This window comes from Petromyzon marinus, chromosome 60 (genome assembly GCF_048934315.1).
Source record: "Petromyzon marinus isolate PM22_M1 ecotype Great Lakes invasive population chromosome 60, UKy_Petmar_22M1.pri1.0, whole genome shotgun sequence".
NCBI classification, from domain to species: domain Eukaryota; kingdom Metazoa; phylum Chordata; class Hyperoartia; order Petromyzontiformes; family Petromyzontidae; genus Petromyzon; species Petromyzon marinus.
Genome location: NC_133726.1, coordinates 8,106,351 through 8,130,985, shown reverse-complemented (window position 1 = coordinate 8,130,985; position 24,635 = coordinate 8,106,351). Strand labels below are relative to the sequence as shown.

The 24,635-nt window shown below is 42.5% G+C and overlaps 1 protein-coding gene across 1 annotated transcript; it reads left to right on the top strand.

Annotated features, from left to right (window-relative positions):
- Positions 1-3,593: 3,593 nt before the first annotated feature.
- LOC142905991 (intelectin-1b-like) lies at positions 3,594-23,311 on the top strand. Its single transcript, XM_076053330.1, has 7 exons — positions 3,594-3,929; positions 4,274-4,402; positions 5,668-5,921; positions 7,728-7,886; positions 8,472-8,595; positions 14,422-14,528; positions 20,030-23,311. The coding sequence occupies exons 1-7, from the start codon at positions 3,878-3,880 to the stop codon at positions 20,180-20,182; spliced, it is 978 nt and encodes a 325-aa protein (XP_075909445.1). The 5' UTR covers positions 3,594-3,877; the 3' UTR covers positions 20,183-23,311.
- Positions 23,312-24,635: the final 1,324 nt, after the last annotated feature.

The window sequence follows — 24,635 nt, the reverse complement described above, 5'->3', positions numbered from 1 at the left end:
CTTTTACGGTGAGTTTCAGACCGCATTCCATTCACTGGCATTGACTATATAGCTTTTGTATTCTCTTTGCTCCGCTGCAAGTTTCCTGCTACCACTCTCCCATTGAAATTTATTTGCTTCCTCTTAGTACCATTCACGCGACGGTTAATGGTATGGTGTATAGTAGATCGTATAACAAATAGTATAATAGTGTAATGTTGAATATGATGTTTAAGGTAATTTATAGTATCGTAATTGTATAGTGAATATACAGCAGTATGGTATACAGAAGGGTTTGTAGAATAATAGTGTAATATTACAATATTTAGTCCAAGGGAAATGGTAGTGTATTGTAACGCAGTGTATAATTCAATGTTTGAGTTTGTCTATGGCAGTGTATAGTACGATCTATAGTCGTGTGATGTATAAAAAAGTTTAGTTGGAGGCATATCAATATAATGCATAATGTTAGAGCTTATATTGGTGATATTGATTATATTGATGTATACTCTTTGCTTCTTTCGGTAAAGTCACGTAGGCAAAAATAAAAAATAAAGTTAATCAAATCACGACGTTTTGGAGGCAACACAAGCTTCCATCATCAGGTGTAACTAGCACAGAAAAATTACAGTAATGGATCATTGCAGTCACGAAAACTTCAAATCTATATTGATGTAGTTTATATTTTAGTTTTTTTTTATCGGTTTACTATATACGAAGGCTTTCGCGACCAATATTATTCATAATAAAGGTTTTTGGGTTAGATCGCATTATCAGATTGTTAAAACAATTAAAATTCCATATATCTCAGGAGTAACTGACAAATTAGCCCGTGTTTTGCAACAGCAAAACATTACAGTAAGATTTGGTACAGTACACAAAATTCAAAAACTAGTATCTTGCACTAAAGACGAATTACCTAAATTATCAACAGACGGTGTATTTAGGATTAATTGTTTATGTGGCAGATGCTATATTGGACAGACGGGACGTAACATCAGCATAAGACTAAAAGAACACCAAAGAAATATTAAATGATCTCAAACACAACTGTCGGCAGTGGCAGAACATGCTTGTCAACAAGGACACTCAATTGATTTTGATAACATTGAAGTGTTGTGTAAAACTAATTATTACTGGCAAAGACTAATTAGAGAATCCATGAAAACTGAGAGAAATAAAAATAACTTTAATCGCTCTGATAGCTATAGGCATAGTGCGGCTTGGAAGCTTATTATTAAATAATACATATTACAATTCCTTATTTGGGAAACACATACTAATTAACGGATTACTATCGTAGCATATATTCACAATAACACACAACAACTCATTACTAATCATAATCATTGACTGATTACCAATCAATTATATAATTACTGCACCAGAATGAGTTAAATGATGACATCACCCTGCTGCTCTATTTAAGACCGGGAGCAGGTGAGGGCTTTACCATTCTGGCGAATTACCCGATGATGCTGGATGTAATTACCAGCGAAACGTCGTATTCAAACTGTAAATGTTGTGGATTCACTCTTCAACACACCGGTGGGCTAAAGTAGTGAACTATTTGTCTTTTGTCAACGTTACACTTTTTTTGCTGATTGGCCATGTCGGGTGGTGGAGGGTTACGACGCATTTATAAATAACGCGATCTAACACAAAAACCTTTATTATGGGCTTACTATATGGTAGTCATTATATAGTGTAGTGTATACCCACTTAATTAATGTTAATAGCTCAACTTATTCGAGAGTGTACTGAGTACATTGATTATATTGATGTAGTTTATATTTACTTTTTTCACATCGGTTTATTGTATGGTAGTAGGGTATTTGCAGTTCTTTAGAAACTCATTTTTTGTTTTCCACATAATGCACTAGCTTGATACGCGGTGGGTTGGCTGCTGCAGTTCTTTATTATTAAAATTTCCCTTCCTTTACTGCTGCTAATCCTACATACAAAATATGACTTTGAGACCCCGCCTACACATTCCACAAGAAGTGACTAACCCCATATCTGCATTTATCATCAACATGCTAAGTTCCTCTGTTGATATGTAAACTCCTTTGTCAAGGCGTTCTCCTCCTCCCACCCAGCTTAAAATACGCTGCCAAGCTTAGCGGCGTTCATTAGGACGCTGTCTTTCCGACAGCTGTGTTCTTCACCTGAGGACGGCTGCTTGCGTTGTGGCCGAAAAGTCGTGAGAATTTTATTATGTTTCATTTTTATTATTTCGCTTCTACGTGACTTTACCTAAAGAACCAAGAATATGAATCCCTGCAGTCACGAAAGCTTCAAATCGAAATCTTAACTGACTGTGATGTTTCCATCCCACCTGCCTATGTTAGCTCTTATTTCCGACTCTCGGTGTGTGTGTCTTTCTCTCTCTCTATGCCTCTCTCTTAGATCTCTCATGCTCACATGTCCTTTGCATTGCACTCTAATGCCTTTGGATTGCACTCATATTCACATGCCCTTTGGATTGCACCCTTTGGGTTGCACTCATGCCTTTGAATTGCACCACTTTTCGATTTTGCATTAACATCCTAATCTCTCACATTAACATAGCCACTTCCATGCCTTCGTGGAGGAGGTCACTCTCCTATCTTACAGTTACATGCTACTTTCTCACATTAACATCACTAGCCCCGCCCATTTCTTTATGACCCTTGGGCTACTCCCATTTCAAACCTTTTAAAAACAGTCTGTCTCAGCAGCAGACCATTCTTTCTCACCTGATGATGGACGCTTGTGTTGCGCCCAAAACGTCGTGATTTATTTTATTTTATAACCTACGTGACTTTACCGAAAGAACCAAAGAGTATGGATTCCTGCAGTCACGAAAGCTTCAAATCAAGATTGAACCTGAGCATGTTAAATAAATTCCAATTCGTTTCTATTTTAAATGATTAACGCAAAAATGTGTTTTTTGGGGTTTCTAAGCATGAAGTTGCGTTTTTAACTCATCGCACTGTAAATATTACTGCAATAATGCGTGCACAATTTTACCATTGGAACAACGTTCATGTTAGGCACAAACAGTGGAATAGACTTACCATTTTAACAGGCTTTTATTTCAGTTCTACTGTACAGGCGGGCGTCGTTTGTACCGAGTGAGGCGGTAACATATTGGGTTAAAATTTCCACTCGCATTCAAAAGCTGTAACTTTCCACTGTTGGACAAAAACAAGCCGATTGTCTCACATTTCCTTCCTTCCCGAGTAGGTGGTCTCTGACTTATCTGATTTGTCTCTTCATTTTCCTCACCCCGCGTCTTCATCATCATGTGCCTTCCCTCGATCCCCACTCAACAGTTCATTTTGTTCCTCTCACTGTCGTCAATTCTCCCAACGTATATTCCACTTGTGTTTTGTTTGGGGGTTCGACGAAATTGAATTGATTATAAATATGTATGTAATCAACCGTTAAATAATGGTAAAGCTGTACTTAAAACATACGCATTCTAAGAGTCAATGATCATTGTAAAGTGGATTTGCATAATATAGATGTCAGCTTTGTGTGTTTTAATGTTAATTTATTATTGGTAGATGAGGACATTGTTATGAGTAGCATGGGATATTCAACTTGGCTGACCCTGAAAATATTTCCATATCCCCTATTTCCTGCCACAATACACTTCCCTGATTGGTTGCTGTAAGCAGGCATTAAACTATAAGTGTCTGTCCAACGCTCACAGAGCTGACCACTCCTGCTGTAGTCTGCAAGGCTGGTGTCTTAAACTAATAACCGATTCTGTTCTCACTCTAGTGCTCACAGTAAATCTTCACAAGTTGCGTTGGGGCTTTTGTTACCTGCAGCGGTTTGTTTTTATTGTATTTACAGGCTTCTGATCGTTGTAGAGTTAGAGAGAGTTGCGTGGTTGCGCTGCTTATCCATGGGGCTCCTCAAATTGCCGCTGTTTCTGAGCATTTTCACGGCACTTTCATGTGAGTTCCTTTTTATAAAAGTTTACTAAATTTATATAATCGATACAATTTGCAAGTACATAATTTGACTCCCTTGAGACTCTTTTTACCCGGTTACACAGTAACATGCACATGAATGTTACAATTATTTTGAAACGTGCGTATGCAACCGTGCGAATCAGAGGTGTGGGGAAAGGACAACAAAGTTAAATGAAGTTCAATTTGTTCAACCCCTAAAATAATCAGATATGAAACAACAATGAAGTCTGAGAGTTAAACCACCGAGTTGGGATCGCCAAAAGAATTATGCTGCTCTTTGTTTGTGGGGTTTTAATCTGGGTGATGCTAATGCCTTGTGCTTCCAGGTGCCGGTGTTGTGAGGACAGCAGTGTGCTTCTCAGCAGAGGATTGCAGTGGGATTCCACCAAAAAAATGGTCCGAGGCGCCGCCACACTCATGCCTTGAAATCAAAGAGAAGACAAAAACAGAGAGAGGTGAGGCTAGATGCTTCACACAAAGCTGTCTTCTAATTTAAATGAGATCTACCCCCTAATTCAGCTGACACCGATATCGGGGATCCGACTCTCACATTTTAGCCCAGGGGTCGGCAACCTGCGACTCTTTGGCTGCGACCTTGCGACTCTTTGGCTTCCCCCTTGAGGCTCTTTGGCTGCCCCCTTGCGACTCTTTGGCTGCCCCCTTTGCGACTCTTTGGCTGCCCCCTTGCGACTCTTTGGCTGCCCGCTTGAGACTCTTGGCTTCCCCCTTTGCGACTCTTTGGCTGCCCCCTTGAGACTCTTTGGCTGCCCCCTTGCGACTCTTTGGCTTCCCCCCTTGTGACACTTTGGCTGCCCCCTTGAGGCTCTTTGGCTTCCCCCCTTGCGACACTTTGGCTGCCCCCTTGAGACTCTTTGGCTTCCCCCCTTGCGAATCTTTAGCTGCCCTCTTGCGACTCTTTGGCTGCCCCCTTGAGACTCTTTGGCTGTCCCCCTTGAGACTCTTTGGCTGCCCCCCTTGAGACTTTTTGGCTACCCCCCTTGCGACTCTTTGGCTGCCCCCTTGCGACTCTTTGGCTGCCCGCATCTTGCCGAGGCTTCTCTGAACAAAATAGTGCCGTGGCTTAGTTTGCAATTGCGAGTTTGCGTTTTAAGTCAATGTTTTTAAATATTTAATGGAAACTGGTTAGTAAGTATGGGTATCCATAAGTCGGGCATTCGTAATTGGAGGACTGCTTGTATAGCTCAGTAGGCCTTTCCTGGTAAAATACAAAAAGTTTTAGTTCTAAAAGTTTATTCATAGTAATAATTTGTCATTTGCACGTCCTCCCACTTCCTGCCGCTCGTCCCCTACCTCCTCAGCCCTCCCTTGGATCCCCGATCCCTCATCTGGGATGTTGGTGGATGGCAGGGCACGCTAGGGGATGTCGGTGGGGTCTGTTCATAGCTGTGGTACCACCAAACCATGCCCATGATTCCTACCACGTGATGCACCCCCTTTAACCCAGTAACAAAACACATGCATGCCACGTGACCCAGCCACCATCTAGTTGTCGAGTAACTAAATTGACCCATGCCACTGCAGTTGGCCCCTCTTTCAACCTCACAGCACTGCACACTGTACCAAAATATATATTTACCTACATAATTGGTTTGGGTATCACACGTGTTCTTTCAATGGAAAGATAGCACACGTAGAAACCCACGTTTGGTCCACATCCACACAACTCATTTGTTGAATCTGTTCCCTTTGCTCACGAAAGATGGGCTATACTCGCTGCAAACGAAGAGCGGGCAGCCCTACCAGGCGTTCTGCGATATGAACACCAACGGAGGAGGCTGGACCCTGGTCGCCAGCGTCCACGAGAACAACATCGCGGCCAAGTGTACCACGGGAGACCGCTGGACCAGTCAGCAGGGCAGCAATTCTGCAGTTCCATTTGTAGACGGGGATAAAAACTGGGCCAACCTCAACACATTTGGTGTGCCCGAGTCGGCGACTGATGACGACTACAAGGTTTGTCGTTTACTCAAATGGCACTTCGACCATTTGGATTCGTACAAATGCAGCGGCATGAGCATGCGGGCTACTTGACCCAGCCAACGCATCCTTGCCCACCGGAGAAGCTCAGATAGGGACTGTGTCCAGATCTTTCAAGGATTTGTTAGCTACTCACACAATCCAGCCTGGTTAAACCCAGGATGGATCATTTGCAGGCCAGTTTTAAATGTTTCTAACCAGCATAGATGTTAGATTAGGGGGGGGTTCATGTTTCGCAAGCATAGAGAAGGGAGGGCATGACCGGTCAAGAACTGAAATTTTGTGTTGAGTGACAAACTAGGTAGCTTCCATAAAACGTTATGCAACCAATGTAAATATAATGCCGCCTAACTAATTTCGACCAAGACCCTTGCTGCCAGGCAGGTGGCTTTGTTTTTGTGGGGCTGATAATAAGGCCCCATCGCTTAGTTCAGCAGGAGGGATTGTTTTCAAATCCTTCTCAGAGTGGGCAGAATTTAGTAAATCATCTGCATATGTAACACAGTTGACCAATAGGGAGCCATCCCTTGACTCCACCTCCCATGTTATCTATCCCAGATGGAAACTCAAGTTGTACATCCATCGAAAGTTTATTGAGCCACGTGGTCAAAAGATGTTAAATCGTGTAGGGGCTAAAGAGTATCCCTATCCCACGCCAAAGTGAAACAGAAATTGGCTCCAACTCATTGTCACACAGCTTTACCAGGGGCCTGCTCACCATCATAAAGGTCCGTGATGATTGTGAGCAGAGGGTCTTGGACTCAGAAAGCATGAAGAGCCCGGCCTATTGATGGTGCCATAGGTCTTGACTAGGTCAATAAAACAGATATGTAGGTCGTGTTGAAATTCCATACACCTCTGCTGTAGCAAACGGATGGAGAAAATGGTGTCTGTGCACGACTGCTCCTATCGAGAAGCCTCTCCTCAGCATGTCTGGCAAGGCGGTGTTTGACAATACTTGCTAGGATCTTTTCCGGCACACCGAGGAGGAAGATGCCCTGGTAGTTGCAATCAGTGTGGTCCCCCTTTTAAAAATGAGCACCACCATGGAATCCTTACAATCCTGCGAAACCTGTCATGTGGACCAGATGGTTGTAATGATGTAACATAGGGTATGTCTGCACACAATCACCGTCCTCCCTCAGCAGTTCGCTTGAGAAGCAATCTCTACCTGGTGCTTTACCTGGTCTCAAGCTCCAGATCATCCTTTGCACTTCCTTAATAGATGGCACGACACCCAACGACTCATGGGGAGCAGCTACTTCCTCCAATAGTTGAGGCACTGTGGCCCTAGCAGTGTCAACCCCACCTTGTCCCATGATGTTATTTGAGTTGAAGGGGTTTCCCTCCAAGACCTGACAGAAATGCTCAAACCTGCAAACCCGTTCTTGGGGGTTAGAGGTCGGATCAGTGTTCTTTCCCTTAAGGATGGTAATAGATGTGGCGCTGCAATTACTTTGTAGAAGCGAAACTTTGAACCCAACCACTTTTAGGAAGGAACCAGAGACAAATGTAGAAGCAGGTAGCTTATACGTACATAAAATTTGTGTCCATCCATCACGCTGTGGATCTCCCAAATGATATGTAGGAGGAAATCATACAAAAGATAAAACAATTGCTTTGAAGGTCTGCCAACATAGACAAATATATATATGATATTGCTTGATTATTTTAAGTGAAGGTGCTGAAACAGGCGAAGAAAATGTTCATTCGTAAATACGCATGTCCGCTTTGTTAAGTTGTTTATTGTAGTTGTGTTGCTTGTGTGTTTTATTTATTCAGAACCCGGGATATTACGATCTGGAGGCAAATGACATAGCAGTGTGGCATGTTCCTAACGGGACTCCTTTACCTGCGTGGAAGACATCATCGCTCTTTCGCTACCACACAGAGTCGAAGTTTCTGGCTGCCTTTGGAGGAAGCTTTTATTCCTTTTTCAAGGTAGAGTCCTTTGTCTGACTTGTGACACATGAGGTTGATAACCTTATATCAAAATTGTACTGGGGTGTTATATGCCTTTTGGCCAAACCACCTTGAAGGCCCTAAACTTTTCAGATCTCAGAAGCTAATCAGGATAGATCTTGCATAGTGATTTAATAATTGACCAGCAAGGTTTAATTTAATGGATATATTTCTGGAGCTCAGCCCCAGATAACTCTGGTGGAAATTAATGCCCATTGACCAGGAGGTACAGGTTGTTATCGCGCCATCAGGCCTTTATAGTGGATAGCAATGGACAGTGGAGCGATATATGTCCCTATGTATGTCTATGCCTCCACATGTATGCTCCCTACCTCCACCAATCTGCACTTGTCCAATGTGCTGATGTATGGCCACGTACCCCGATGACCCACAAAGGTGTGGATAGTACTTAATCTAGCAGTGATTTGACGAAAAGGAAAACGCATACATGATATGGGTGATCTTAATGGGAGCGTACACATGAATAAACACATTTTAAGTGGCGTAACATTGTTCTGGTGTTTTCAGGTAAATATTGATTGATGGTTCTCCTTTTGTTTGCAGAATTTCTTCCCTTTAACGTACAATTCCGGAAGCTGTCCCACCAATAACGGGCCTGCCTACCCCATTGTTTATGACTATGGAAGTGACGCAGTCGTCAATTCTCTCAGCTGCCCTAACTGTTTGAGTAAGTATTGCTTATACTGGTACTTTATCTGCAATGCGGTATGATTAACAGATTTTGACTTAAAACTTTCGTGTCTGCAGGAATTCATATTCTTTGGTTCTTTCGGTAAAGTCACGTAGACTGAAAAATAATAATAAAAAAGAAACTGAATAAAAATAAATAATAAATTTAAAATAAAAATAATAAGAACAACTAATGTAGACTGTAGCCTGGTTCTTAACGTCGGTGAGTGCACTGGCAGTCTATAATGTAGACTGTAGCCTGGTTATTAACCAGAGTGAGCGTACTGGCAGTCTTTAATGTAGACTTATTGTTGGTTCTTTCAGTAATAAAAATAAAATAAAAAATTTAAACAAAAACCAAGACGTTTCGATCGCAACACAAGCGGTTGTCATCAGGAAAAGGGGGGTTAGCCTCTAAAGGCAAACTGTTTATAAAGGCTGAGAGATGGGCGTAGCCCAAGTGTGTCAGCAGCATGGGTGGGGCAGCTAATGTTAATGTTGGAGAAAGCAACGATACCGGCAGTGGGTCTACACCAATCAAAGGGCCGCAAGGCAATCATTGCACCTCGCTCCACACACCCACACTGCTGACGGCGGAGGTTGACAAGAAAACAAAAAATCAAGTCATGACCCAAAGTGGTTGATGACATATTTCCAATTATTTTTTAGTTTAAAAAAATCCTCTCGGTTGAAATTGTGTCTGTATATATGGATGGTTTCATGAACGTTTGCAAAGTACTATTGTCTTAGAAAAATAAATTTCGTGTGAGCCAGCCGTATTAAAATAATGATTAGCCACGGCAGAAGAATTGGTCCTACCGTCTTTCAAATCTTCATTATGCTCACGAACACGGTCCGAGATATGTCGCTTAGTCTCCCCAATGTAAAGGCTGCCGCAAATACAGCTTAGTTTGTAGACTCGGGGATATTGCATGCCAGGAATCATGTCCTTCCCAGATGGGATCAGATCACGAATTCTATGTACTGTGTTAAATCGGACCTGGATCTTGTGTTTATTCATGATTTGGGAAATATTTTGGTTACCCCTGCTATGTATGGCCAGGTGATGGTTTTGATTGGATCGTCAGATGGCTCCTTCATAACGGTTGGGGTGATGGCTTTGCAGATTGTGTAGTCAGGATATCCATTCGCCTTGAGAGCTTGGTGTACGTGTTTGAGTTCACTGGATAGGTGTTCATGGTCGGAGATACATTGAGCTCTATGGTGTAGCGTTTTGATGAGGGAATTATTCTGGGATGGATGGTGGTGGGAAACAGGTTTTAGGTAGGCGTCAGTATGGGTTACTTTCCTGCAGACAGAATGGCTCATTGAGCCATCTGGTCTCTTTTTGATTAGGACATTCGATAAAGGTAGCATGCCATCCTTTTATACCTCCATGGTGAATTTGATGGTTGAGTGTATGGAATTGATGTGGTTGAGGAATTGGTTCAGAGCCGGTCGGCCATGTGGCCAGATGACAAACGTGTCATCCACGTACCTCTACCACAAGGACGGGCGTAGAGTGGATGTCTGGATGGCGTCCATCTCAAAATTTTCCATGAAAATATTGGCTACAACTGGAGATAAGGGAGAACCAATTGGGGTACCTTCAGTTTGTTTATAGAATTTTCTATTCCAGGTGAAGTATGCATTGGTGAGGCAGCATCTCACCAGCACCGGTACATCAGAATTAAATTTTTGTTGTACCAAATCTTCAATGATTGCAATAGTATCGGGGACAGGAACTTTGGTGAGCAAAGAAACTACATCGAAACTCACGAGCAAATCACCTGGGGACAGTGAGATGTCTTTAATTGATGATACTAGGTGAGCCGAGTTCAGTACCGAAGAGGTGGTTTTACCAGTGAATGGCTGCAAGGTCTTAGGCAGATATCGGGCCAGTTTGTAGGTGGGTGAGCCAATGTTGGAGACGATGGGAAGAAGGGGTGTACCTTCTTTATGATTTTTGGTAGGCCATATTATCTTATTCATATTCTTGGTTCTTTCAGTAAAGTCACGTAGAAGGTAAATAATAAAATAATAATAAAACATAATAAAATAAAATTATCACGACGTTTCGGCTACAACACAAACAGCCGTCCTCAGGTGAAGAACAGAGCTGTCGGAAAAACAGCATCCTAATGAACACTGCTAAGCTTGGCAGCGTATTTTAAGCTGGATGAGAGGAGCAGAGCGCCTTGACAAAGGAGTTTACATATCAACAGAGGCATTTAGTATATTGACGCTAAAGAACTGCAACTACCTCTACTACCATACAATAAACCGATGTGAAAAAACTATATATAGACTATATCAATATAATCAATGTACTCAATATATTCTCCAATAAGCTGAGCTATTAAAATTAAGTAACTTGGTATACACTGACTATATATTGACTACCATACAGTGAACCGATAAAAAAACTAAAATAAACTACGTTAATATATTTTGATTTAAAGCTTTTGTGACTGCAGGGATTCATATTCTTGGATCTTTCGGTAAAGTCACGAAGGTATAAAATAAAATAAATCAAGATGTTTTGGGCGCAACACAAGCGTCTGTCATCAGGTGAGAAAGCATGTTCTGCTGCTGAGGCAGACTTTTAAAAGGTTTGAAATGGGTGTAGCCCAAGGGTTATAAAGTGGCCGGGGCTAGTGATGTGAATGTGAGAAATTAGCATGTAACTGTAAGATCGGAGGAGAGCGGCCTTCTCGACGAGGGAGTGCAACCCAACGGGTGCAATCCAAAGGGCATGTGAGCATGAGAGTGCAATCCAAAAGACGTGAGCATGAGAGTGTGATCCAAAGGACATGTGAGCATGAGAGTGCAATCCAAAAGACATGAGCATGAGAGTGCAATCCAAAAGACATGTGAGCATGAGAGTGCAATCTAAAAGACATGTGAGCATGAGAGTGCAATCCAAAAGACATGTGAGCATGAGAGTTCAATCCAAAGGTGTGAGAGTGCAATGCATGAGAGATCTAAGAGAGAGGCATAGAGAGAGAGACACACACAGAGAGTCGGAAATATCAGCTGACATAGGCAGGTAGGATGGAAACATCACAGTTCGTTAAGATTTTACCTGGTTAATAGCGTCCTTCCAATGATTGCTCAGTTTGTACCCATCCCCTTGGTTGAATTTGTGTCTGTGTTTATATATCTGGATGGCTTCATGAACAAATCTCTGCAGGTAGCCGATAGGTTTGCAGAGTACCTCCGTCTTGGAAAAATACATTTCATGCGAGCCCACAACGTTTAAACAATGATCGGCAATGGCAGAGGTATTGGTCCTACCGTGTTTCAGATCTGCCTTGTGTTCACGAACACGGTCCAAGACAAGTCGTTTCGTTTCCCCAATGTTACTGCTGCTACAACCACAACTCAGTTTGTAGACACCAGGAATCACATCCTTTACAGATGGGATTAAATCACGGATTTTGTGTACCATTTTGAAACGAACCTGGATCTTGTGTTTGTTTAAGATTTTGGAAATCTTTTTGGTAACCCCCGGGACAGACAGGGCGTAACATCAGCATAAGATAAAAAAAAAAACACCAAAGAAATATTAAATTATCTCAACCACAACTGTCGGCAGTGGCAGAACATGCTTGTCAACAAGGACACTCAATTGATTTTAATAACGTTGAAGTGTTGTGTAAAACTAATAATTACTGGCAAAGACTAATTAGAGAATCCATTGAAATCGAGAGAAATAGAAATAACTTTAATCGCTCTGACAGCTACAGGCTTAGTGCGGCTTGGAAGCGTATTATTAAATAATGTTGTGAGCCCACATCGGGGAGCCCTTTGATGTGAGGTTTGAGAAGTGGGTGTTACCCGCAGCATTCTATCAAAAAGCTGCTTAGCCCAGCCCTCCCACCCACCCACGCCCCCTTACTGACTCCTCCCCCTCCCTTAACCTGTATATAATCCAAGGTCGTCTCTGAACTGTGCTCCTAACACAGACATTCTGCGTTGACTTTTCCACCTGAAGACGGAAGCTTGTGTTGCCTCCAAAACGTCGTGATTTAATTATTTTCTTTTATTTTGTTTTATTTTATCTACGTGACTTTACCAAATAAAACCAAAGAGAATGCATATTACAATTCCTTATACGGGAAACATACGAATTAACGGATTACTAACGTAGCATATATAGACAGCTTTGCGGATTGTTGATAACGTAGGCAATTCATCTTGACTTAAAACTTTCGTGACTGCAGGAATTAATATTCTTGGGTCTTTCGGTAAAGTGACGTAGATAGGTTCAAAGAAAATAACAAAAACTACGACGTTTCGATCGCAACACAAACAATCGTCATCACGAGAAAAAAGTGTTTTTTCTCCTGATAATTTTTTATATGAAAAAAAATCTTTTTTGTCCTGATGACGATTTTTGTGTTGCGATCGAAACGTCATAGTTTTTTGTTATTTTTGTTATTTTCTTTGAACATGTCTACGTGACTGTACCGAAAGACCCAAGAAATAGGCAATTCATCTCTAGTACAATATAATAGTTTTAGAATGTTGTGTACCATGCCAAATATTACTCAGATTTTTAGTTTTTCCAAAACTCCAGCTAATTTGTCGGTTACTCCTGCAATATGGTAATTTAATTTTGATCGCTTTCAGCAGTATTGCTGTTCGATCTTGGTTTGGCATTCAATGCTCTGTTAATTTGAGCATAATTGTAGCCATTTAATTGTAGCGCTTCTTTAACATGATTAATCTCTCTTCTCAGACTTTCACCATCTGACACTGTTTTGGCCCGATGTATGAATGTCTTGATGAGAGAGGATTTATTAGCGGGTGATGATGGAAATCTACATTCAGATGACTAATCTATTATATAATTACAATACCCCCTCCTCCCTCTCTGATCTCTGCACCTGATGGGTTCAGTGATGACGTCGTCCTGCTGCACTATTTAAGACCGGAAGCAGGTGGATTGCTTCACTATTCTAGCAAATCGACCGATGATGGTGAATGTAACTATCAGCGAAACGTTGTTCTACTCAAATTGTAAATGTTGTGGATTTACCCTCCAACACACCGGTGGTCTGTAGTAGTAACTAAATGACGCGTTGTTTACGTGACAAACCTTACTGGCTGTGTCTGGTGGTGGAGGGTTACGACAAAGTTATACTTACGCGATCTAACTTAAAAATATTTTATGAATTCACTATCCGTTCCAAATATCTTGTACACAAGCTCCTAAACTGAACACCTTTATTAATTTATTTTGAGTAGTTTACAATTACGATAAAAAATCAAGGTATTTTATGCACCCGTGATTCCTAATGCGAGGGACAAAGCAAACCCCTGTTCCCCCCCTCCTACCCACAAATATAGAAGTCAAACTCCGCCTATACCAACCAATTCTCAATCCATTTCATCTGCCCAACCTCCTGGATTGAAGGCACTTTGTTGGTGAAGTTCCCCGCGAATTGCAACTTTGCAACTGACCTCTCTGATCGCTGTGATTCCCCGATCTACCTGTTGCCCAATTTGATCCCCCCCACCCCTTGTGGACGATTGTAGGATAACCTTTTCTGCATTGAGGGCCCTTCGTTGTTGGCCTCTTCAACAATTCTCTTGAGACTGGCACGGTGCCCAACACTTTTTTTTAACGATGGCTGCAGTCACCCCACTCTTGAAAAAAGCGAGGTTTTTTGTAACAATCATTATCCTAAAGCTGTGGAAAAGTGAGCGGTGCCGTGTGGACCATTTAAGCATTCCAGAAATGCAGAAGCTTCATTGTTAATGAGAAATGAAGTTGACCGTTATAAATGCATGCAATAAATGAGACAAATTTCCACAGGCGGAACGACATCAGGGTTTGTACAATTCAGAGTGTTTAACAACGAGAGAGCCCCATTTGCCATCTGCTCTGGGTTGAAGGTCGTCTCCAACTGTGACACTGAACATGTGAGTACTTCAAATACTTGCTGTCGAGCACGCTGCTACACTGATGGCAGCACAGACCAGTGCATACAAATACAGTATACACTATATCATGGGACCTTTTGCTAGTAACAAAGTATAACAAAAATAATAATAGCTTTAACTCTTTCTGGCAAATAAAACACGTTTCAAGATTACTCATTGTTTTTTTCGGTAAAGTCACGTCTGTAGAAATACAGTAAAATTATATAAAACAAAAAACAAAAAAACAATCACGACGTTTCGATCACAACGCAAGCGATCTTCATCAGGTGTCAAGAACAAATCACGGAGGTAAATACAACAAAAGATGAGAGACAAGAATTCAACAAACCTGAAAAAACATTTTTTGAAGCACTTCCAGTCAGGCCAACAACACAGTTAGACACTTCCTGGCGGACCACGAATTTCAGAAGAGTGTTAAATTTCGTGTTCAACCGTTGTATTTACCTCCGTGATTTGTTCTTGACACCTGATGAAGATTGCTTGCGTTGTGATCGAAACGTCGTGATTGTTTTTGTTTTAATATAATTTTATTGTATTTCTACATACGTGACTTTACCGAAAAAAAACAATGAGTAATTTTATGCAGTCACGAAAGCTTTAATACTTTATTACGTTTCAAGATGTTGAAACAGCAAATATATACCTTTTGCAAGGAATCGAGTCTGCATGGGACGTGATGTGACGTCATCGTCGCGCTTGTGCCAGAATATAATGCACTTTTAAGCATTGAAGGTTTCCTGGCGAGGAGTCAGACACAGGTATTATGGGTAATTGACCGAGATAGACGGCTGATAATATTTACCACCTGTGCTCCCCACCGATGCTTTGCTCGTTTCTCTTTCGCATCACGCCTTCAAATCAAAATAAATTTAACCGTTTGGATAGCTACCGTCTTAGTGCTGCGTGGAAGCGAATCATCAAATAATAAATTATTTAAATGCATGCCTACGAAGGGCAACGTACTTCAATAGTGATTACCGTTGGTAGGGCTATTTTAGTAAACACAATAGATAGGAAGGACAAGTTCAAAGGGCTCGCATAATGCACACGCATAATACTCTTTGGTTCTATTCGGTAAAGTCACGTAGGTAAAAAAAAAATTCACGACGTTTCGGCCACAACACAAGCGGCCTTCATCAGGTGAAGGGACCAGCCTGTCTCGAAGACTGCGCTGGAGTGAAACAGAGCCAAGCTCAGACTGCGACCTTTAAGCTGTGTGAGAGGGATTAAGGTGCCTCGACAAAGGAATTAGCATATAAAAAAATAGCATTTGATTGGCAGACTTAGCATGATGAAAGGTGTAGCTCGCGGCAGTGCACCTTTAAGCCTTGTGAGAGGGATTAAGGTGCCTTGACAAAGGAATTAGCGTAAAAATTAGCATTTGATTGGTGGACTTATCATGATGAAAGGTGTAGCACAGTGATCGGCACCGGCAGTGCACCAGCCTGTGCTGCGAAAGTTTGGGGTACCACTACTTGAAAAAATATACTGTACCAATGAAAATGAGTTTGATGTTTAGTTCGATTTAGAACATCTTTCCAATGGTTGCTTAATTTGAAACCATCTTTTCGGTTTAAATTGTGTCTGTGTTTGTAGATCCGAATTGCCTCGTGAACAAATCTCTGATAAAAACCTGTGGGTTTGCAAAGAACCTTGGTATCGGAGAAAAGTATATCGTGATCACCCACAGCGTTGTAACAGTGATCAGCCACGGCAGAAGAATTCGTTCTACCGCAGGTACAACTCAATTTGTAAACCCCGGGGTACTGTAAGTCAGGAATGACATCCTTCACGGATGGGATCAGATCACGAATTTTATGTACTGTATTGAACCGGACCTGGATCTTGTGTTTGTTTAGAATTTTGGAGATATTTTTCATAACGCCTGCTATATATGGTAGTGTGATGGTTTTGACCGGAGTATCAAGTGGTTGTTTCTGTATGGAGGGAGAAACAGCTTGGCGGATGGTACGGTCAGAGTATCCATTCCTTTTGAGGGCCAGGTGTACATGTTTTAATTCACTGGTCAGGTGGTGTTGGTCCGAAATGCAATGAGCCCTATGGTATAAAGTTTTGATGAGAGAATTCTGTTGGGCTGGGTGGTGGTGGGAATCAGGCTTCAAGTAGGAATCTGTGTGGGTGGGTTTCCTGTAGACAGAATGCCCCAATGAGCCTTCAGGTCTCCTCTCAAACAGAACATCAAAGAATGGTAGCTTGCCATTTTTCTCCACTTCCATGGTGAATTTGATGGTGGGATGTCTGGAATTGATGTGGTGTAGGAAAAGGTTCAGAGCTGGGAGGCCATGTGGCCAAATGACGAAAGTGTCATCCACATATCTCTTCCACATGGAAGGTCTGAGGATGGAAGTCTGGATGGTGTCCGATTCAAATTTCTCCATGAAAACATTGGCTATCACTGGTGACAAGGGGGGACCCATGGGAGTACCCTCATTTTGCTTGTAGAAGGAACCATTCCAAGTGAAGTAAGTGTTGGTGAGACAGTGCCTGACCAGCGTAGGTACCTCGGGGTTTAGTCCATGTTGTACCAAATCTTCAATTATATCAATGGTATCAGGTACCGGGACCTTGGTGAACAAGGAGACCACATCGAAGCTGACAAGGATATCGTCAGGGGACAGTACAACGTCTTTGACCATAGAAACCAATTGGGCTGAGTTAAGTACTGCTGAGGAGGTCTTGCCAGTGAAAGGTAGCAAGGTATCCGACAGAAAACGTGCTAGCTTATAGGTAGGGGAGTTGATCGTGGATACGATGGGTCATAGTGGAGTGACTTCTTTATGAATCTTTGGAAGACCATAGAATCTAGGGGGTCTTGCAGCAGAAGGTTTTAGGGAGGGACGTTTAGTTGGTTCAATTAGGGAGGTCGAACTTGTGATGATCTTGTTGGTTTTCATAGTTAGGCTACTAGTAGAGTCATTTTTAATTTTTGAGTAACTACCATAATTGAGAAGGTCCTGAATTTTATTGTTGTATGAGTTTTTATCCATAATTATAGTGGCATTGCCCTTGTCGGCTGAGAGGATGACTATATCATGTCTCTCTTTTAATTTCGTGAGTTCAGAGCGTTCATCTTTGCTGATGTTGCTAACGGGTTTCTTAGCATTCTTAAGAATAGTAGCTATTTCAGCTCTCGCGACCTCTGCTTGGATGTGTCCTATATCTTTGAGGGCTACATCGACCTGAGAAATGATATCATCTATCGGTATATGTTTTGGGGTGACAGCGAAATTTAGTCCTTTAGCCAATACTGTTTTAAGATTGTCCGAAATCGGGGTGTTACTCTGATTGATAACAATTTTGTTAGCGTCTAGTTTTGTGATCTGTGGAACCGGGTTTTTCTTTGATAGGTGGTTGAATTTAGCAATTAGGTTAGCTTTGCATTTGATTGAAAGTGAATCGGCAGATGAAGCAGTCATGTTGTCTACGTGGTTCCAATCAGAAGGAGACATTTTTTGTGTTAACGTTAAATGAGCTTGTAGGAGAGCCCTGTCTAAAGTATCGAGTTCAAAACGGAGTAGTCTTATCCTCTCTGAGATTAAAGCGAGGCTGGCCTTAAACAGAATCTGTTTAGAGTTCGGTGAGGACACAGCAGCAGAAGTGAGTGTTAAGGCGATGGGCATTACCTTGTGGTCGCGGCATCTTTTGAGGAAGGTCAGCATCTCGATGAGCTGTGACTTCTTGTCCCGTTGTCTGTTAAAAGCTCTAACAGATAGGTGAAAACCCTCCCCGTAGAGGCTATCAATTCTAGATTTGAAGCCTTCGTGACTGTAAGGATCCATACTCGTTGGTTCTATTCGGTAAAGTCACGTAGGTAAAAAAAAAAATCACGACGTTTCGGCCACAACACAAGCGGCCTTCATCAGGTGAAGGGACCAGCCTGTCTCGAAGACTGCGCTGGAGTGAAACAGAGCCAAGCTCAGACTGCGACCTTTAAGCTGTGTGAGAGGGATTAAGGTGCCTCGACAAAGAGATTAGCATTTGATTGGCGGACTTAGCATGATGAAAGGTGTAGAACGCGGTAGTGCACCTTTAAGCTGTGTGAGAGGGATTAAGGTGCCTTGACAAAGGAATTAGCGTAAAAAATAGCATTTGATTGAGTTGTACCTGCGGTGATTGCTATTTTGGGGAGACGAAGCGACATGTCTTTGACCGAATTCGCGAGCACAAATCAGATTTGAAACACGGCAGAACGAATTCTTCTGCCGTGGCTGATCACTGTTACAACGCTGTGGGTGATCACGATATAATTTTCTCCGATACCAAGGTTCTTTGCAAACCCACAGGTTTTTTCAGAGATTTGTTCACGAGGCAATTCAAATCTACAAACACAGACACAATTTCAACCGAGAAGATGGTTTCAAATTAAGCAACCATTGGAAAGATGTTCTAAATCGAACTAAACATTAAACTAATTATCATTGGTACAGTATATTTTTTCAAGTAGTGGTACCCCAAACTTTCGCAGCACAGGCTGGTGCACTGCCCGTGCCGATCACTGTGCTACACCTTTCATCATGATTAGTCCGCCAATCAAATGCTAATTTTTACGCTAATTCCTTTGTCAAGGCACCTTAATCCCTCTCACACAGCTTAAAGGTGCACTGCCGCGTGCTACACCTTTCATCATGCTAAGTCCGCCAATCAAATGCTAATCTCTTTGTCGAGGCACCTTAATCCCTCTCACACAGCTTAAAGGTCGCAGTCTGAGCTTGGCTCTGTTTCACTCCAGCGCAGTCTTCGAGACAGGCTGGTCTCTTCACCTGATGAAGGCCGCTTGTGTTGTGGCCGAAACATCGTGATTTTGTTTTTTTTTGTTTTTTTACCTACGTGACTTTACCGAATAGAACCAAAGCGTATGGATCCTTGCAGTCACGAAAGCTTCAAATCTAGAACACATGCATAATTTACGTTGCCTCAGTATACCCCCTCCCCCCACACATTGTGCAAGAGCGCAACTGTGTGGTCACCACATCTACGCCTCTGTATAAGGAACGAAACAGGTGGACATCTCCACAAATCTGGCTGTCGCCTGATGAAGCTAGTTGAAATTACTGGCGAAACGTCGTACTCAATTTGTAAATGTTGTGGCTTGGCTCTCCAACACACCGGTGTGCTGTACGAGTAACGAATTGGCACGTTCTGTTTACGTGACGAATCTTACTAGTCGGCTGTGTTGGGTGGTGGCGGGTCTTAACGACACATTTATATATATGCGATCTAACCCAAAAACCTCTATTTTGCTTTCATTGTTGTTGGAAAGCGACTTGTTTCCAACTGCCCAGTAGCGTCCCTCATGGGCCTCCTCCACACACAGGGGCCGGTCTTGATTCCGCCGGTACCAGTCATCGGCAAGTCCAGTCAGCTCCACATCCTGAACCACATCAGCCTTTCTCCTCTCTCGCTCATGTGATGCCCGAGCACATGCCCACTCAAGGAAATGCCAATATCTGTGTGTACAGTTCTGTGTAGGCGGTGGCGGTTACGTGCCTCAGGAATCCCCGAAGGAATGCGGTGACTTTGGTGCCTTCGACTGGAACGGCTATGGGACAGGTGTGGAATGGAGCGCATCAAAGAAGCTGCTGGAATCCGCCATCCTCATCTACTACCGTTAATCTGCCACCTGAAAAGCGCCCCGTGAGCAACTAAAGTGAATTTATTTACAAAAAATTGACAGACATAAGGTTAGTGCTAGGGTAGGAGCAGGGGACCTCCCTGACTGGTGGGCCGAATGCTGCTTACGACTCAATTTCATACGGCCCACAGTCGGAAGACCCAAACAATATGTATCCATTACTGACAGCATCTTTGCTGCACTAATCGGCGCATGAGAATGAAATATTTTCTTTTTACAGATATGTTTTGTATATTTAGATTGCCCAGTTACTTTCCTCAATGTAAGGGCCTCATTTTGCTCTATCGACACGCACATTAATTTTTCAGTCATTATTATAAAATGCTAAGGTTTATGTTAATGTGTGGTCTGCCAGAGATGATTTAAAGTCCTATTCGATCGTCCATAAAGAACGTATACCCCATCCCTTATACTCCGGATTGGTCATCCAGTTATGGTCAGGATGAGTAGATTGTCCTCTCTTCTAACAATTTGTATCCACCCCAACCCAGACCCATAGTCATTATTGCCGAGTCTGGCATTTTCACTTGTTGTTTACTTTCACTTTGTGTTTTAAAGAATTACCAAATAATAATAAATAGCCGAGGCAATTGAATATTTTATTTCTGAGACACTATTTTTTTCCAGGGTGCACTTCACTCCGCGACTGGGGTACCAATCAATCCGAAATCAATGCTTCTCCGCAATGTCGAAACGCTAAACATCAGCATAAAAAATCCTTATCGAAATTTTTTACTTTGAATAGTGCATCGTGTCAGCTCGTCGAGATGAGTCGATTGCCGCATCGCCGACCATCAACAGGCTAAAAGTGACTGCTTCACGGACATTATGCGAGAGCCAGGGTGCTATGGTACCCCGGGGTACCGCCATAAGGTTCATTTTAAGAAAACTACTTTCAGCGGCTTCAGATCTCACACAAAAATAAAAAAACAAATCCCAAATTTGGCCCACAAAGGGGTCGAAGGGGGTCAGTGGTGTAGCCATCGATTCTGCAGGAAGTGCAACTGCACCAGGGCCCACACAGGAGAGGATCGCTCAGGCGGCAGGTCATGAAGAGGGGAGGAACTGGACAGGGTGCCCCATTTCATTACCTGGGCCCAGTGCCCAGGTAATGAAATGTTGTCCACACGATCCAGCTGCGATGACAAGGTTACGTCAATGCTCTCTCTCCCCTTGTCATTCGGGGGGGGGGGTGATATGGCCTAGCGGTAGCACGCTCTCCACCTCATTCAGATGTCCACGGTTCGAATGCAGCGGCCACCCCTGATTAATACTGAGGGTGAAATAATTATAAGAATCATCATATGCGCCATCAGCTTTGGAGTGGACGTTCCAGATCCCCTTACATCATCATTCACAAGACTAGGCCATTGGGTGCCAGTTTTAAGATCCACATTTTCTTATCATGAAACTAATCTGCAACTTACTCCATTGGGATTAAACGTAAGCAATCGGCCCCAAACTGGCAGACTAATGCCCGTTTGCAGGCCAGGTACCGGGTCACCTTGTGCCAACAGGGCCAGCTGCTACTGGGGCTGCCCTGTCGAATGTGTTGAGATGAGATGTGACGTGAAAGGAGGGCGCTATTATAAACAAAAACAAATTAATCCTACAATTACTCTACATTCACTTGTTCTACTCTATATTCACATGTTGTACTTAAGAGCAGAGATCCTTGCATATTCCTACAATACCCTTATATATCAAGTAACACTTTTATCTCACGTTACAGTCCAACTGATATATTCGTTACATTATACATGCTGCACTCTTTCTTTAATTAATTTGCCATGTCTACATATTTGAATGCCTCAATAGTATGCCCCGTACAGCATTGGTCAACTTATTCCTGGCCTTAGCCCAGTATCTGTGAATCCCTTAAGGTCACTGCTCTTGACGAATTTTCAGGAGGGTGGTGGGGGGGTATCACTTTCGCTGATAAGACATCGTCAGTGTAAGGGTGCCGCCACACATTTGAAACCATTGGGGGGTTTGACAGCAGCACGATCATGATGATGGGGAGGGGGGGTTCACATTCTTGTACTGTGGTGGGGGCCGCACGTCAGGGGCCGCACTAAAGGCCACCAGGGGCCACCGGTTGGCCCCGCGTGGGCCTTGCAATGAAGAGCCACTTGCCGACAGAGAGAGGCAGCATACGTCCTCCTGTGGTTAGATTGAGGAGGTGCTACTCTGCCTCAAAAGAGTCGAACTAATCCTCTCCAGGTAAATAGGCCTGACAAGCCTTGGCAATTGACCTCGTGGTTAGTTAGCCAATCGAAATCCAGCACCGTTTCTGTTAATGGCCACGTGCTTCCTCACTTCAAAGTTCATCGAAAATCCACGCTTATTTTTGCTTTGAAGACAGACAAAACTTGATGAAATCTTTTTGTTCCGATAGAAAAAAACAGTTACCGCTTTCTGTCAGAAGAGGGAGATACGTCCCCTTAACTGTTGAATCCTCATCCGCACTTTGCTTTTAATCAGCTCAACAATCCACGTGGAAGATTGAAAACCCCCTTTAGCTAAACCTGCACCGTATTCTGCCAAACTGCGTAATGCATACCTGTCAACCCTTTATCAGCGCCTAGCTTATTACAGACCAATTCAGACCTTATTGGTCACCCCGTGCCCTTATAAATCTCAAAGTTCATCCTACAAAGTCCCATCACAAGGGAGAAACACAAAGTAAAAAAAATTGGATTTTTTTCGCCCGTTTTTGAAGCGACTGTACGCCGTATGGACCTGAAAACTCAATTTTCCTGATCAAAAGAATTCGGGGTAAAACCGCGTGTGTTGACACGGTACGGTCATGGGAAAACCCCACCGTGTCTAGCATGCTCCCTGTTAAATGTCTCTCAGCGAGCGAGATGAGGAAATATGTAAAACCAAACTTGATTTGAAGCTTTCGTGACTGCAGGAATTACTCTTTGGTTCTTTTGGTAAAGTCACGTGGAAAGAAAATAAATTAAATAATAGAATACGCCGTTTCGATTGCAACACAAGCAATCGTCATGAGGTATAGAACAAACCTAGTGAATTTTGATTTAAAGCTTTCCTGACTGCAGTAATTCATATTCTTAGTTTTTTCGGTAAAGTCACGTTGAAGAGAAACAACAAAATAATAAAATATATATAAAACAATAAAAAAATTCACACACCTGAAGATGACCGTTTGAGTTATGGTCGAAACGTCGTGAGAATTTTTTATTGTTTTATATATATTTTATTATTTTGTTGTTTCTCTTCAACGTGACTTTACCGAAAAAACTAAGAATATAAACCTAGTGAACTTATAGAGAGACAAAATCACAGACACGGAGACACACAGACAGACACACAAGCAGAGAGAGACAACACAGAGACACACAGAAAGAGACACACAACATAGGCACACAGAGACCCAACGCCTGTGTCGAGGCCTTAAATATAGAGAGAGGGGGGGGGGTGCAGAGAGAGAGGTGGGTCCGCTGGCGTGGAGTAATTATCATGTCAATTAGAGAGCTGTGTGGAAATGTGAAACCATTTCTTTTTTTAATAAATGTTCACCCTTTGCCTAATGCAAGTCAACAATCTACCTAGGAGTATAACTGTGGATATTCAACGTTGGGCCAACATCAACCGACGTTGGATCCCAACGTGGAATGTCTGAATCTCTTAATTCGAGGGATATATAAACAACGCGCTTTTATTTGTGCCAGGCGATATTAATAGGCGGCTTCATAAGCGAACAACTAATAAACGATGCTCCATTTTTAGACGATTCATCTCCTTTTGATTGCGTGGAGTTTGTGGCTTTAGCTATTTGCTGATCATTTCTACTCTTATACAAAATACAACCCGTGCTAATAAAACGCATGCCAATTTATGTACGTGTACTGACTTTTATTGCCGTCGGAACGACATTTTCAACACTTTCTAACCTCCGGTTGAAACCAATAATTGCATATGTTCATTGAAATCTACATTGAAAACTCATTTATTTGGAACGGATTTTTGTGTTCAGTTTTGTTGACATTCCACCGCACCCCTCCGATTACCACGGTTGGCTACGAACGGTGCAAAAGAAGTTCAACAAACATAGATTTGAGGTTTTTGTGGTGTTAGTAACATGGAATGCACAGCCAGCTACCGCTAAAGTCTTCTTAAAGTACCATGTCATAGAGAGATTACAATGCTAATCATCGATTTTCAAAGTTGTCGTCGGTATATTTTCACGATAGGAAGTGCCCATTCGTATATGTTGCGTGTTAAAGAATGGCTCGTGGAAGCATATATCACAGAGCCACCTCTGAGATCCCTGAAAGTGACCTCTGTTTCACTCAGTAGGGGGCAGCTCTATCCCTCCTGTGCAGTCACTCAAGAGTACCGTGTGATGCTCGGTGCGTGACAGTAACGCTGACATTTAATTTGCTAGCTGGAGTTTAGCCAAATTA

What these genes read in the sequence shown, in the direction of transcription:
- LOC142905991 (XM_076053330.1), top strand. Translation starts at nt 3,878, where the DNA reads ATGGGGCTCCTCAAATTGCCGCTGTTTCTGAGCATTTTCACGGCACTT. An exon ending in GCTTTTATTCCTTTTTCAAG is followed by an intron (nt 7,887 to 8,471) that starts GTAGAGTCCTTT and finishes TTTTGTTTGCAG; the next exon opens with AATTTCTTCCCTTTAACGTA. An exon ending in CCAACTGTGACACTGAACAT is followed by an intron (nt 14,529 to 20,029) that starts GTGAGTACTTCA and finishes CTGTGTGTACAG; the next exon opens with TTCTGTGTAGGCGGTGGCGG.